The sequence below is a fragment of the Leptinotarsa decemlineata genome, unplaced genomic scaffold (assembly GCF_025532065.1).
Source record: "Leptinotarsa decemlineata unplaced genomic scaffold, Ldec_3_MD MMD2_P_RNA_scaffold_1, whole genome shotgun sequence".
NCBI classification, from domain to species: domain Eukaryota; kingdom Metazoa; phylum Arthropoda; class Insecta; order Coleoptera; family Chrysomelidae; genus Leptinotarsa; species Leptinotarsa decemlineata.
The window spans coordinates 5,306,408-5,323,039 of NW_027412523.1; the positions used below are offsets into that span (position 1 = coordinate 5,306,408).

The window sequence follows — 16,632 nt, forward strand, 5'->3', positions numbered from 1 at the left end:
AAGAAATCAAACTACATATAAGGTATTCGAACAAAATAAAAGTGTATCCTCAATGAGTTGTCTGCGCATGCACATGAAGGAAAATAAGCGTGCATTGGTATTTGGTTATAATATATCACAACAAAATTAACATTATTATTGAAGGTGAACATCTTTTATTTGTTTATTGGGAGTTTCGAATGACGAAGAATCTGATACCAGATTGAATTCAATTAATGAAAAATCATTTAGGATTGAGATAACTGCAGATTTTGTTGTAATATTCATTATTCTAACCAAACACCCGCGAAATTAGCGCCGTAGTGTTTAGTCTTATTTTCTTATTTCTGTGAAATCAGTGGTGGATTTCATTTCAAATAACTAGCAAAATCAAAATAAAGGATTTCCTAAATTTGATGATATCAATGACTTCATAATAAGAAGTGGCCATTGAAGAAGAAAAATTGACTCCAATAACTAAAAACAGATGGAAAGATTTATGTATTGGCATTTACGTCACTTATAAGCTTAACGTTCGATGTTTCACGTGTTGCATATTTTCATTGAGAAAATTTTGAGATATCATTTGTTTACTTGTCATTTGCTGTGACGCAGTGGCCAAGACATTGTGTGATCCGCATATGAAGTATATATAAAAGTGACGTCACTGTCAGTCCATATTATCATGTCTATGGATGATATACAAACGTCAAAGGGAAGTTTTCTTTTTGCCGACCGAACTGTACAAATTTGATTTGTCAATTTCTTTTACTGAGAAAGTGATTGACACTATCGAATACTAGATGGCGCTGTTGGATTGAAAGTATGCAACTCTATATACTTCTGGTGGAAATTTGAAACATCTACTTTTTACTTTCACCAAGTGCAAGTTATTAGTAAAAATGTTAAGAAGGAATTTTGATTTGCTTCAAAATTATGAACATTGAAAATTTATCAAATCCAAGTTCAGACATCAAGAGGAAGAACTGGTTTTGTATCAGGATAACAGAAACTCGAGGAGATCTTTTTTATTCAATTCAGAAAGAAAAATTGCTTTTTAAACTTCGAACTTTCAAAATATGAGATTCACTCGTTTTGTATCAGGATAACAGAAACGCGAGGAGATCTTTTTTATTCAATTCAGAAAGAAAAATTGCTTTTTAAACTTCGAACTTTCAAAAAATGAGTTACACTGGTTTTGTATCAGGATAACAGAAACGCAAGGAGGTCTTTTTTATTCATTTCAGAAAGAAAAATTGCTTTTTAAACTTCGAACTTTCAAAATATGAGATTCACTCGTTTTGTATCAGGATAACAGAAACGCGAGGAGATCTTTTTTATTCAATTCAGAAAGAAAAATTGGTTTTGAAACTTCGAACTTTCAAAATATGAGATTCACTCATTTTGTATCAGGATAACAGAAACGCGAGGAGATCTTTTTTATTCAATTTAGAAGGAAAAATTGCTTTTTGAACTTCGAACTTTCAAAATATGAGATTCACTCGTTTTGTATCAGGATAACAGAAACGCGAGGAGATCTTTTTTATTCAATTCAGAAAGAAAAATTGCTTTTTAAACTTCGAACTTTCAAAATATGAGATTCACTCGTTTTGTATCAGGATAACAGAAACGCGAGGAGATCTTTTTATTCAATTCGGAAAGAAAAGTTGCTTTTGAAACTTCGAACTTTCAAAATATGAGATTCACTCGTTTTGTATCAGGATAACAGAAACGCGAGGAGATCTTTTTTATTCAATTCAGAAAGAAAAATTGCTTTTTAAACTTCGAACTTTCAAAATATGAGATTCACTCGTTTTGTATCAGGATAACAGAAACGCGAGGAGATCTTTTTTATTTAATTCAGAAAGGAAAATTGCTTTTTAAACTTCGAACTTTCAAAATATGAGATTCACTCGTTTTGTATCAGGATAACAGAAACGCGAGGAGATCTTTTTTATTCAATTCAGAAAGAAAAATTGGTTTTGAAACTTCGAACTTTCAAAATATGAGATTCACTCGTTTTGTATCAGGATAACAGAAACGCGAGGAGATCTTTTTTATTCAATTTAGAAGGAAAAATTGCTTTTTAAACTTCGAACTTTCAAAATATGAGATTCACTCGTTTTGTATCAGGATAACAGAAACGCGAGGAGATCTTTTTTATTTAATTCAGAAAGGAAAATTGCTTTTTAAACTTCGAACTTTCAAAATATGAGATTCACTCGTTTTGTATCAGGATAACAGAAACGCGAGGAGATCTTTTTTATTAAATTCAGAAAGAAAAATTGGTTTTGAAACTTCGAACTTTCAAAATACGAGATTCACTCGTTTTGTATCAGGATAACAGAAACGCGAGGAGATCTTTTTTATTTAATTCAGAAAGGAAAATTGCTTTTTAAACTTCGAACTTTCAAAATATGAGATTCACTCGTTTTGTATCAGGATAACAGAAACGCGAGGAGATCTTTTTTATTTAATTCAGAAAGGAAAATTGCTTTTTAAACTTCGAACTTTCAAAATATGAGATTCACTCGTTTTGTATCAGGATAACAGAAACGCGAGGAGATCTTTTTTATTCAATTCAGAAAGAAAAATTGGTTTTGAAACTTCGAACTTTCAAAATATGAGATTCACTCGTTTTGTATCAGGATAACAGAAACGCGAGGAGATCTTTTTTATTCAATTTAGAAGGAAAAATTGCTTTTTGAACTTCGAACTTTCAAAATATGAGATTCACTCGTTTTGTATCAGGATAACAGAAACGCGAGGAGATCTTTTTATTCAATTCGGAAAGAAAAGTTGCTTTTGAAACTTCGAACTTTCAAAATATGAGATTCACTCGTTTTGTATCAGGATAACAGAAACGCGAGGAGATCTTTTTATTCGATTCGGAAAGAAAAGTTGCTTTTGAAACTTCGAACTTTCAAAATATGAGATTCACTCGTTTTGTATCAGGATAACAGAAACGCGAGGAGATCTTTTTTATTTATTTCAGAAAGGAAAATTGCTTTTTAAACTTCGAACTTTCAAAATATGAGATTCACTCGTTTTGTATCAGGATAACAGAAACGCGAGGAGATCTTTTTTATTCAATTCAGAAAGAAAAATTGCTTTTTAAACTTCGAACTTTCAAAATATGAGATTCACTCGTTTCGTATCAGGATAACAGAAACGCGAGGAGATCTTTTTTATTTAATTCAGAAAGGAAAATTGCTTTTTAAACTTCGAACTTTCAAAATATGAGATTCACTCGTTTTGTATCAGGATAACAGAAACGCGAGGAGATCTTTTTTATTCAATTCAGAAAGAAAAATTGGTTTTGAAACTTCGAACTTTCAAAATATGAGATTCACTCGTTTTGTATCAGGATAACAGAAACGCGAGGAGATCTTTTTTATTCAATTTAGAAGGAAAAATTGCTTTTTGAACTTCGAACTTTCAAAATATGAGATTCACTCGTTTTGTATCAGGATAACAGAAACGCGAGGAGATCTTTTTATTCAATTCGGAAAGAAAAGTTGCTTTTGAAACTTCGAACTTTCAAAATATGAGATTCACTCGTTTTGTATCAGGATAACAGAAACGCGAGGAGATCTTTTTATTCAATTCGGAAAGAAAAGTTGCTTTTGAAACTTCGAACTTTCAAAATATGAGATTCACTCGTTTTGTATCAGGATAACAGAAACGCGAGGAGATCTTTTTTATTTAATTCAGAAAGGAAAATTGCTTTTTAAACTTCGAACTTTCAAAATATGAGATTCACTCGTTTTGTATCAGGATAACAGAAACGCGAGGAGATCTTTTTTATTCAATTCAGAAAGAAAAATTGCTTTTTAAACTTCGAACTTTCAAAAAATGAGTTTCACTGGTTTTGTATCAGGATAACAGAAACGCGAGGAGATCTTTTTTATTAAATTCAGAAAGAAAAATTGGTTTTGAAACTTCGAACTTTCAAAATACGAGATTCACTCGTTTTGTATCAGGATAACAGAAACGCGAGGAGATCTTTTTTATTTAATTCAGAAAGGAAAATTGCTTTTTAAACTTCGAACTTTCAAAATATGAGATTCACTCGTTTTGTATCAGGATAACAGAAACGCGAGGAGATCTTTTTTATTTAATTCAGAAAGGAAAATTGCTTTTTAAACTTCGAACTTTCAAAATATGAGATTCACTCGTTTTGTATCAGGATAACAGAAACGCGAGGAGATCTTTTTTATTTAATTCAGAAAGGAAAATTGCTTTTTAAACTTCGAACTTTCAAAATATGAGATTCACTCGTTTTGTATCAGGATAACAGAAACGCGAGGAGATCTTTTTTATTCAATTCAGAAAGAAAAATTGCTTTTTAAACTTCGAACTTTCAAAAAATGAGTTTCACTGGTTTTGTATCAGGATAACAGAAACGCGAGGAGATCTTTTTTATTAAATTCAGAAAGAAAAATTGGTTTTGAAACTTCGAACTTTCAAAATATGAGATTCACTCGTTTTGTATCAGGATAACAGAAACGCGAGGAGATCTTTTTTATTTAATTCAGAAAGGAAAATTGCTTTTTAAACTTCGAACTTTCAAAATATGAGATTCACTCGTTTTGTATCAGGATAACAGAAACGCGAGGAGATCTTTTTTATTTAATTCAGAAAGGAAAATTGCTTTTTAAACTTCGAACTTTCAAAATATGAGATTCACTCGTTTTGTATCAGGATAACAGAAACGCGAGGAGATCTTTTTTATTCATCAAAGGTAAAATTTATACTTTTATTTTTTTCTGCTTCCACTTCCCTTTTTATCTCGTTCATATTAAGAGGCGCCAAATTAGGCAACTTTCTTGAAACGAACGATCTCTTTTTCACTGAACTGAGGGTACCTCTGAAGGATATCATTTTCTGACAATTTTTATATTTCTGTGAAATCAGTAGTGGAATTCATTTCAAATAACTAGCAAAATCAAAATAACGGATTTCCTTTATTTGATGATATCAATGACTTTATAATAAGAACTGGCCATTGAGAGGGAAAATTTACTCCAACAACTAAAAAAAGATGGAAAGATTCATGTCTTGGCATTTACGTCAATTATAAGCTTAACGTTCGATGTTTTACGTGTTGCATATTTCCATTGTGAAAATTTTGGGTTATCATTTGTTACTTGATGCTGTGACGCAGTGGCCAAGACCTTGTGTGATCCGCATGTGGAATTTATGTAAAAGTGACTTACGGTCAGTCCATATTATCATGTCTATGGATGATATACAAACGTCAAAGGGAAGTTATCTTTTTTGCCGACCGAACTGTAAGAATTTGATTTGTAAATTTCTTTTACAGAGAAGGTGATTGACACTATTAGGTTGACTATCGAATACTAGATGGCGCTGTTAGATTGAAAGTATGCAACTCTATATACTTCTGATGGAAATTTGAAACATCTACTTTTGTCTTTCACCCAAGTGTAAGTTATTGGTAAAAATATTTAGAAGGAATTTTGATTTGCTTCAAAATTATGAACATTGAAAATTTATCAAATCCAAGTTCATACATCTCCTCACTTTGCAACTCTCCTGATGGATAATTAATATGTTTCATTATCATGGGTTCATCTGGGTACCAGAAGTCCAAACTTAAAGTACGAATGAATGATAAAAATAGTTCATGAATTATCATTTTCGATATCTGATTGTCAAGAGGAAAGACTGGTTTTGTATCAGGATAACAGAAACGCGAGGAGATATTTTTTTATTCAATTCAGAAAGAAAAGTTGCTTTCTAAACTTCGAACTTTCAAAATATGAGATTCACTGGTTTTGTATCAGGATAACAGAAACAGGAGGAGATCTTTTTTATTCAATTCAGAAAGAAAAATTGCTTTTTAAACTTCGAACTTTCAAAATATGAGATTCACTGGTTTCATATCAGGATAACAGAAACGCGAGGAGATCTTTTTTATTCAATTCAGAAAGAAAAATTGCTTTTTAAACTCCGAACTTTCAAAATATGAGATTCACTGGTTTTGTATCAGGATAACAGAAACACGAGGAGATCTTTTTTATTCAATTCAGAAAGAAAAATTGCTTTTTAAACTTCGAACTTTCAAAATATGAGATTCACTCGTTTTGTATCAGGATAACAGAAACGCGAGGAGATCTTTTTTATTCAATTCAGAAAGAAAAATTGCTTTTTAAACTTCGAACTTTCAAAAAAATGAGTTTCACTGGTTTGTATCAGGATAACAGAAACGCGAGGAGATCTTTTTTATTCAATTCAGAAAGAAAAATTGCTTTTTAAACTCCGAACTTTCAAAATATGAGATTCACTGGTTTTGTATCAGGATAACAGAAACACGAGGAGATCTTTTTTATTCAATTCAGAAAGAAAAATTGCTTTTTAAACTTCGAACTTTCAAAATATGAGATTCACTCGTTTTGTATCAGGATAACAGAAACGCGAGGAGATCTTTTTTATTTAATTCAGAAAGGAAAATTGCTTTTTAAACTTCGAACTTTCAAAATATGAGATTCACTCGTTTTGTATCAGGATAACAGAAACGCGAGGAGATCTTTTTTATTCAATTCAGAAAGAAAAATTGGTTTTGAAACTTCGAACTTTCAAAATATGAGATTCACTCGTTTTGTATCAGGATAACAGAAACGCGAGGAGATCTTTTTTATTTAATTCAGAAAGGAAAATTGCTTTTTAAACTCCGAACTTTCAAAATATGAGATTCACTCGTTTTGTATCAGGATAACAGAAACGCGAGGAGATCTTTTTTATTCAATTCAGAAAGGAAAATTGCTTCTTAAACTTCGAACTTTCAAAATATGAGATTCACTGGTTTGTATCAGGATAACAGAAACGCAAGGAGGTCTTTTTTATTCAATTCAGAAAGAAAAATTGCTTTTTAAACTTCGAACTTTCAAAATATGAGATTCACTCGTTTTGTATCAGGATAACAGAAACGCGAGGAGATCTTTTTTATTCAATTCAGAAAGAAAAATTGCTTTTTAAACTTCGAACTTTCAAAAAATGAGTTTCACTGGTTTGTATCAGGATAACAGAAACGCAAGGAGGTCTTTTTTATTCAATTCAGAAAGAAAAATTGCTTTTTAAACTTCGAACTTTCAAAATATGAGATTCACTCGTTTTGTATCAGGATAACAGAAACGCGAGGAGATCTTTTTTATTCCATTCAGATAGAAATAATTGTAAAAAATGAATAAAAATAAAAAAATGAAAATGGGAGAAAAGAAAGGGAGAGGTAATAAGAAAAGGGAAAGAACTAGGAGAAGCCCAACATGCATAACTTGGAGATTCCATACTTTGAAATTCTGATTTGTTTGAAAACTTCAAAAAAGTTTAATTTCTCGCAAGTGAGAGAATAGCCCTGAACAGTCCACAAAAATTTTGAAGTGACAATTTTACAAAATTCCTAAGCTTTCGCTGTTTTTTCTACTTGGAAAAGTTAGTCCTCCTCATGAAATGATGACAAGTGACAGAATTACAAGTTAGGGCGATATTTTCTTGTTCTGTCCTGTGACTTGACACCAGGGTCTCAACTACCTATCCCGCAGTTTTCGTCACTGGTTTCCGCCTGGGAGTAGACAGATTGAGACCTTTGCATAGACCAGTGACGAGACCTGGGAAGTAGGCAGATTGAGACACCGGCGTAAAATTACAAAACCCTCAAATGGTGTTACTAACTGGGGAGTAGACAGAGTGAGACCCCAGTGTAGTACCTCCTTGAAAATAGCTTGAAAGTCGAAGCCAACACGTCTCTCACGGCAAAGCAATTATCTGAAAACCAGAGCCTCCACACAACGCATTTATAATTCAACAAAAGCGCTGCTTCAACACGCCGCAGGTCTCATCAGTGGTGCTAGGCTGAACCACAAATGCATTGCTGAGTTCAACTGTTCTTGAAGGACAAGCGGGACAAAGACGTCATCTATAGAATCGACAGAGAGAATGATAATGATACCTATGATTGATTGGTTTCTCTCCGGGTTTTGCCGTGGTCTTCTTTGGTTAAAATCTCCAAACGTTTCAACTGAAACTGAGGTAGTCATCTTCTGTGACGTGGTGGAAGTACTCGTCTAGAGTTGAATCATAAATGCTTTGTGTTTGGGCCCTGGTTTTCAACAAATTTTTGAATGTTTGAAACTTTCGTTCGGAAATTAATATTGTTACATGTATGGTCCACTACTATATTACTTTGAACTAGCTAAAATGAAAGTACAGATGTAAAAAGTTAAAAAATATAATTAGGACCCTTTGACAATATTCGTAAATTTACCCTCTTACACATATCTATGGTGGTGGATCTTCTCATAAACCTTACAAGGATACATGTACAGTTTTTATATAAAAAAATATATTTTGTATATACTCTCTCTTCGAAATATTAAAAAAATATATTCCATCTTTGATGCATGATTCACAATTTAAGAAAATAAAATCATTCATCTATAATGCTTCTATCTATATGCTTTAGTCTGTTCAATGAACTAAAACATACATACAAGGTTATAAAGGGCTTACAGTTGAAAAATGGAAGATTATCTCTCAGGCTTCTTAATACTAGATAAATAAATATATAATACAAACGGGGCTATTTGTAATGCCCACTTTTTGGTAGTATAGCACTATTATTGTTTTAAAACTGTGTCAGTACAACTTTTTTACTCAATTGAAAATTAATTGATTCTGTCAATAAATTCAAATTAATTTATACATAATTCTGAATAAAAAGTAGGTATACATTACAAATTACCAGAATTTACAGCCATTCTGTGAAAAATTATTTCAGAAACAACCAGAACATTGAATACTCAATAAATTATTTAAATTTCATGTAATTTCGTCTCATACTCCTGTATTAATTCGTCCACAGATGGTCTAGATTTAACATTATATTGCAGACATTTCTTAATAGTATCCAAGATTCTCGGAGGCACCCAAGGTGCATCTGGATACTCGATTGTGTGATTCGGGTTCAAAATATATGCTAGTTTAGACCACAAATTGACCAGGTGGTTGAAAGGTGTCCTCCTATATACTAGTTGGTACAAAATACAACCTAAAGACCAAACGTCGGACTTATAGTGCAGCTTATACTTAGCTTTGCCAAAACTAGGGCTCGACGAATTTGTAGAAGTATCACTGTTCAAAGCTTCGGGGCTGATATAGTTGCACGAGCCTTCAGGGTTGGTTTTAATAACACTCGTCTCATCATTTTGCACGGAAGAGGCTATTCCAAAGTCGATAAGCTTCAGTCCACCGTCGGCCTTGATGAAATTTGAAGGTTTCAAGTCGGAATGTATCACTCCATGCAAGTGTATCTGTCTGACCGCGTGGAGCATGTCCATCCAATAGAAGAGGAGCATGTAAATCGGGATGTGGGCACTTTGAGAAGCCAGTTTCTTCAGAATGGTTGACAAATCGTCTCCGCCTTTCTCAAGAACCATGTACAGCTTATTTTCTGATCTCAGAATTTCGTGGTCAAACATTTTAATTATTTTATCACAGTTCTGAAGTTGCTTCAGCAGATTAACTTCGTTTATGTAACCACTTGCTGAAGAGGAGTTTTGTAGAGAAACACATTTTATCGCTACAAGCTTTTTGCTTACCAGATTGTAGCACTGAAATACCTCGGAGCTGCCCCCTTTTCCTAACAAGCTGAGGATCAGGTATTCTACCTGATTGACCACAATCTTATTGAAAGTTTCGTCCTTAGGAGTAGTAGTCCTCGGCATAGAATACAAGACATTCTCACCTACGTTTTCTTTCTTGATGGCTTTACTTCCAAATGGAGTAACACGTTTAATTTGATAACTCTGCACAGGTTGTTTGGGGGTTACGAACAACGGTTTGTTGGAATTGCTTGACTGACGTTTGGCTGGTAAGGAATTCTGTACCTTAGGTGTAACAAAACTGTCGAATTTGGGTGCTTGTGCTGTATGACATACGGGTGGCTTGTTAACAGTAGGAGTTGTGAAAGCTGTGTCTCTTTTCCTCACAGGAGTTGATAAAGATAACGACGAAAAGTCCAAATCAAAACTATCGTCAGTTGGGTTTCTACAAGGGTTCAATTCACTTTTCCTCTCGGGTTCCTTGCACAAACTTTCAACATGAGCAGCACTGGACTCACAGTGACTCTCACTGAGACTTGATGCCAATTCAGCTTCTCGAATTTCAATGGAGTTCGATATATCTCTGAGGGTGTTTTCTGACGATTCGTTCTCTGTCGTAAATTCGTTATCATCAAAGGTAAAATTTATACTTTTATTTTTTTCTGCTTCCACTTCCCTTTTTATCTCGTTCAGATTAAGAGGCGCCAAATTAAGCAACTTTCTTGAAACGAACGGTCTCTTTTTCACTGAACTGAGGGTACTTCTCTGAGGGATATCATTTTCTGGTGATTTTCTTATTTCTGTGAAATCAGTAGTGGAATTCATTTCAAATAACTAGCAAATTCAAAATAACGGATTTACTTCATTTGATGATATCAGTGACTTCGTAATATAAACTGGCCATTGAAAAGAGATAAATTGACTCCATGAACTAAAAAAAAGATGAACAGATTTATGTCTTGGCATTACGTCAATTATAAGCTTAACGTTCGATGTTTTACGTGTTGCATATTTCCATAGTGAACATTTTGGGATATCATTTGTTGCTTGATGCTGTGACGCAGTGGCCAAGACCTTGTGTGATCCGCATGTGGAATACATGTAAAAGTGACTTACGGTTAGTCCATATTATCATGTCTATGGATGATATACAAACGTCAAACGGAAGTTATCTTTTTTGCCGACCGAACTGTACGAATTTGATTTGTCAATTTCTTTTACAGAAAAGGTGATTGACACTATTAGGTTGACTATCGAATAGTAGATGGCGTCGTTAGATTGAAAGTATGCAACTCTATATACTTCTGGTGGAAATTTGAAACATACTTTTTACTTTCACCCAAGTGCAAGTTATTTGTAGAAGGAATTTTGATTTGCTTCAAAATTATGAAACGTTATTTTCCAATCATTACAACTAAGACAAATAGTAATATTCCATCAAATTTGAGAGAACTAAGACTATACAAATAAACAGAATCCTTGAAATCTGCATTTCATTATTACGAGTGTGTATAATCCAGTCCCTCCGTTATGCAATCAAGAATTGAAGCAGATTATTTATATTTCTATGATCAATCATCTTTTTCTAACGATTGACAAGAATATGATTGAATGTTTCTTTCTAATTATAATCGAGTATTGAGATAAAACGTGGTGACCTCATTACTGTCAACAGTCTTCTCGTTGAACTTTATAACCAATGAAACTCAAAATATGGTTTATTTCTTCCAGAAATTCTACAGCTGGGCATGTTAAGACAGACGTACACATCAACTTATCCAAAACCAGCGTGATTCAAATGGAGGAGAACTGTTTCGAAAGGAAATTCCGACATTCCAAACCTTGTTATATTTTATGTAATGAACCTCCAATGAATTGATTTGAAAATTTGATACACATTTATCTTAATGCATTCAAGTGTTTTGATTATTTTTATATTGAGAGAAAAATTTCCACAAAAAATATGCTCTCGAACTTTTATCTATCCAGACTACTTAATCTAGAAAGATAAAGAATAACAGAAACAAAGGTTATTTGTTTCATTGTTTTTAATATATTTCAACAAATTCAATTCTTCAGAATATGTAAACCTAATATTTACAAAAATCAACTCCATTTGAAAAAATGTATTATTGTTTGTAGAGAAGAATCATCCAAAAACAAGCATTTTTCCCAATCACCAGAAATACACGTTTATTCAACCAAGTTAAGGTTTTCAGGAGATGAATAAAAGAGTTTTCGTCATCACGTGTTCGCCGAAAAAGTAGTTTTTCTGGTGATTGGGAAAAGTGCTTGTGGTAGATTGAAAAAACAACTGAGAGAGATTACTTTTTGTGAAAAAAACGTTTTGACTTTCTACTTTTCCATCTTTACGAAAGTATTTTTTGTTTCAATCTTAATTTTTTTGTATAAACATGGAGAAGTAGAAAGCCAAAACTTTTCTTTCCCTGAAGAAAATACTTTTTCAATATGTGTTGGAATTGATCGTTAATTCGATTTGAACACGCCAGAAGAAGTCATTAACACGTGTTGGGGTTTTGTAAACTGATTAGTGAAAATATTACGATGAAATGTTGGGCAGTTTCAAAAAGGTACCTACTATACAGGACTTTTCATGATGAGCGTTAATTAGCCATTTCTGACAAACTATTCAACGGATCAACCTGAAAATTTCACAGTATGCATAAATCAATATGACCTACACGCCTAAAATATTTCAGACGAAGCGGCGTTGTCGCTTCTACTATAAAGTAGCGGCTTCTTTGATTTTTCAAATGGAACACCCCGTATATAATATCATATTATGATTCATCATCACTTTGTCAACAAATTCATATACTATTTCTCTATACCTATCTATTACCGTTTAGAAGATATAAATTAATTTCGATATTTTTTTTTACCAAACATGAACTTTTATAAATGCTGATAATCTTGAACTCTCTTGCACTGAAACGATCAAATTTGAAATGGAGTGGAGTGATACTATGAGGATCTTCACTCCGAGTCATATTTTCATTTGCCTCATACAGGGTCTTCAAAAAATGCAGATACTTTGATCTCATGAAAAAATGAGTGGAACTCAATTTTTTCAAATGGAACACCCTGTATATTTCAACATTTTTGAGCTCTACATCCAATTTTAGATTAACGTTGTTCAGATAATAATATTTCTATTTTGAACCGTTTTCGAGATAAACTGTTTCAAACGGAAATTGACATGGTTTCCTTGTTCATCACTCATTTTTGTAAAACAGATTTCGTTTGATGTTTCTCAATCAGTCACAGATAATACAATGAAAAGATAATTATTAAAATACTCCTCAACCATCGAATGAAACTTCTCTTCAAACAATAGTTTTATTAACGCTGAAACACGAACTGAAAATAATAAACCCATAAATTAATGAGTTAATTTAATCGTCAGTGTATTTCAGAATATGTTTAAACACATCTCCACCTCTACTTAAACAAAAATGTAATGTCTTCAAAAGATTGTCATGTGTAGCGCTTCTGATCAAGTCTGGAGTCAAACTATTGAAAGCAGTTAACTCTCGATTTCATATCTTCCATTGTTGTTATTGGAGTAGAGTAAACCATATTTTTAATGAAACCCCACACAAAATAATCTAATGGATTGCCATCTGGTGTTCTAGGAGGCCAACGAAAAGGTCCATTATTACCAATCCATCTGTCTTCGAAGATTTCGGTTAAAGCTTCGCTGACTGAATGAGAATTATGGGGTGGAGCACTATCCATTTGGTACTATACACGTTCTCTTCCTGGTCTATTATTTAAAATCATTTGAATTCCATTCCTCAGTAAAACTTCATATTTTGATGCATTCAAATTATTATCATAAAACTCGATATAAAAATGTGACTCATTATGGCACAAAATACATTGAATTGCCATCTTTCTTGAAAACCCCTTTGGTGGACAACATGGGGATTTTCTGGCGCCCAATAATGACTGTTGTGTCTATTGAAAACTCCATTTTTTGTGAACTTGGCCTCATCTGCCCATATGATATTGTCAAGGAAATGTTCATCCTCTTGAGTTTTGACAAGTAACCATTCAAAGAATTCCACTCTACGAGGTAAATCAGTCTCTTTCAAATGTTGGACACAGTAGAACTTATAGGGATGCCATTTATGCTTATCAAGAATTCGACAAATTGTCACGTAGGGTATACCTATCTCCCTTTCAGCCTCGTGCAGAGAAGCATTCGGAAATGCATGAAAGTATCCCAAAACTGTTATACCATTGTCATCCTCATCCACTTCAATCTTCTTACGAATGATTTTTGGACGGAAGGTTCCATTCAACCTACAGTTTTTTAGTAGTCGATTTATTACATTATTATTCGGCTTCGGAAGTTGTGGATATCTTTCATGAAATACTCGGTATGTTCTACTTGCAATTCTATTGCACTCACTATAAATTATTAATAAATTTAAGAAATCTTCATTACTGTAACCTAATCTTGACATTATTCTATTATAATTGGTAGCTATCACAATCAGTCAAAACCACCAACGAAAGTCTAACGTTAAATAATTGGTTTATTTATTTTTTCCAAAGCACATTATTAAAAAATATTAATGTGTACTGTTGTACGTTAGAGACCAATATCTCAAAGTATACAAATTGTTACTTTTTCTAAGGTAGGTACATACCAATTTCGAATTGACTGATCTGAGACAGTTAAAAAACTGGATCAAAAAGAAATATTACTAAGTATAAAAAAAATGTTGACTATCCAAAATAAGTGATGAATTCCAAAAAACGAGCAAGAAAACCACGTCAGTTTCCGTTTGAAACAGTTTATCTCGAAAACGGTTCAAAATAGAAATAGTATTATCTGAACAAAGTTAATCTAAAATTGGATGCAGAGCTCAAAAATGTTGAAATATACAGGGTGTTCCATTTGAAAAAATTGAGTTCCACTCATTTTTTCATGAGATCATAGTATCTGCATTTTTCGAAGACCCTGTATGAGGCAAATGAAAATATGACTCGGAGTGAAGATCCTCATAGTATCACTCCACTCATTTCAAATTTGATCGTTTTAGTGCAAGAGAGTTCAAGATTAACAGCATTTATAAAAGTTCATGTTTGGTAAAAAAATTATCGAAATTAATTTATATCTTCTAAACGGTAATAGATAGGTATAGGGAAATAGTATATGAATTTGTTGACAAAGTGATAATGAATCATAATATGATATTATATACGGGGTGTTCCATTTGAAAAATCAAAGAAGCCGCTACTTTATTGTAGAAGCGACAACGCCGCTTCGTCTAAAATATTTTAGGCGTGTAGGTCATATTGACTTATTCATACTGTGGAATTTTCAGGTTGATCTGTTGAATAGTTTGTCAGAAATTGCTAATTAACGCTCATCATGAAAAGCCCTGTATTCATTTTGCTTGCGAAATCCCAGGTCAACAGATTATACATCAATAAACAATATACAATATTCATGTATATAAGGATATCTAACTCAATAAAGATCTACTCGTATTTAGAAGTACACCCTCTAATCCTTATGCATTACCTTTATTGGTGAAGTAACAAAGATCATAGGCCAAGCTTCACAAAGAAAGCCACATGGAAAGATACAAACTATCAGTATGAATACATGTGAATCATTCGAATGTGTTATCGAGAAAAGATAACTTTTAATTTATGATTTTTGTTTGTTACTATTACCATAACGATATCATGTTCAGATACCAGTGACGTGCAGGTCTGGAAATTAATTTTGCTTGGTCATCGACCTTTATTGAAGATAAGTTGAGAAAAATGCGCTCTGGAACACATTGTTTTCTCATTTCAACTCCGGCCATCCTGTATTCAACCGAAAACAACTTTTCCTTTGACTGATACTTTGGCGATCGCTAGATTGTTCAATGGCAGATAAAAAATTATTTCACTGGGCATTTAATTATGACACCGGAAAAAGGGTCATCTTGTTAACAGGCTTTTAATGCGTTTCTTCAATACTCGTATTTATTCTCGTATTAATTGACAACAATCATTACCCCAAAGCATAAAAAGTAAACAAAGCAATCGTTATATTTTGCAATCGCAATATTATTAATAATTTTTCTTACTGAACAGGTTGTCCATTAAAATTCATGCATATCTTTAAGTAACACTCCAGTTTATTTCGATTAATTTGCGTTTTTATCAATTGATATTAGAAAAGTGATTTTTATTTTGTATCACAACACATCATGGAACTTATAGAAGAAAATATATCCACAAAAAACACAAAATTTATTGAAATTCCAAAAGTTTTTACTGAAAAAATGACAACATAAAATTCGCCTAATCTTTTGAGAAATATTTTCAGGGCGTGTTGTATGCCGCAGTAGCAGACGAAACGTTTCGTGCTTCAGGCTCCATTCAGGTCGCCCTTAATTATTATCGAGACGTTCTGGTGTTAAATACAACAAAAGCAGCCCAAATATTCAGCGAAAAAAATAATGATACCCTTTCTTTACAATTTTCTCTGAGTTTTCATAGCCTCAAAAATGACAGGGGTTCAAAATTAGTAATTTCATTGATGAAAAAGTTTGGATTGTCTGAAAAATGTACTGAGCTCCGACACCGTGGATTTTGAACTCACTTTGTTTCAAAATCACCAACAAATCTGATATCGCTGAAAAATCTACTGTCAAAAATCCTTGAACCTTTCCTATATTATATAATACATGCCAAGTACTAATATGATCCCTATTTACTTTTCGCCTGCAAATCCGAAACAATAATGAATAAAACGATTTATAAACAAACAACACTTGAATCAACATTTCTAGGATTAACACAGCCAAAAGTCGATTTCCTCTGCATTTTTTTAATCATATGACACGCTGTATGAACAGGTGCGGGAATTATAAAAAAGAACGCTAAAAAAAAGTTTAGTTGTCTATTGCTTTATGCAGCAATAACAAAAAATCATCAATACATTATCTAGAACCAATCAAGCTTATCCAATTAATATATTCTATACTTTCGATTA

At 32.8% G+C, this 16,632-nt stretch overlaps 1 protein-coding gene across 1 annotated transcript; it reads right to left on the reverse strand.

The window, feature by feature from the left end:
- Positions 1-8,214: 8,214 nt before the first annotated feature.
- On the reverse strand, positions 8,215-10,504 carry Mps1 (dual specificity protein kinase monopolar spindle 1). Its single transcript, XM_023166582.2, has one exon. It carries the CDS (start codon positions 10,425-10,427, stop codon positions 8,814-8,816), a length of 1,614 nt encoding a protein of 537 aa, XP_023022350.2. The 5' UTR covers positions 10,428-10,504; the 3' UTR covers positions 8,215-8,813.
- Positions 10,505-16,632: the final 6,128 nt, after the last annotated feature.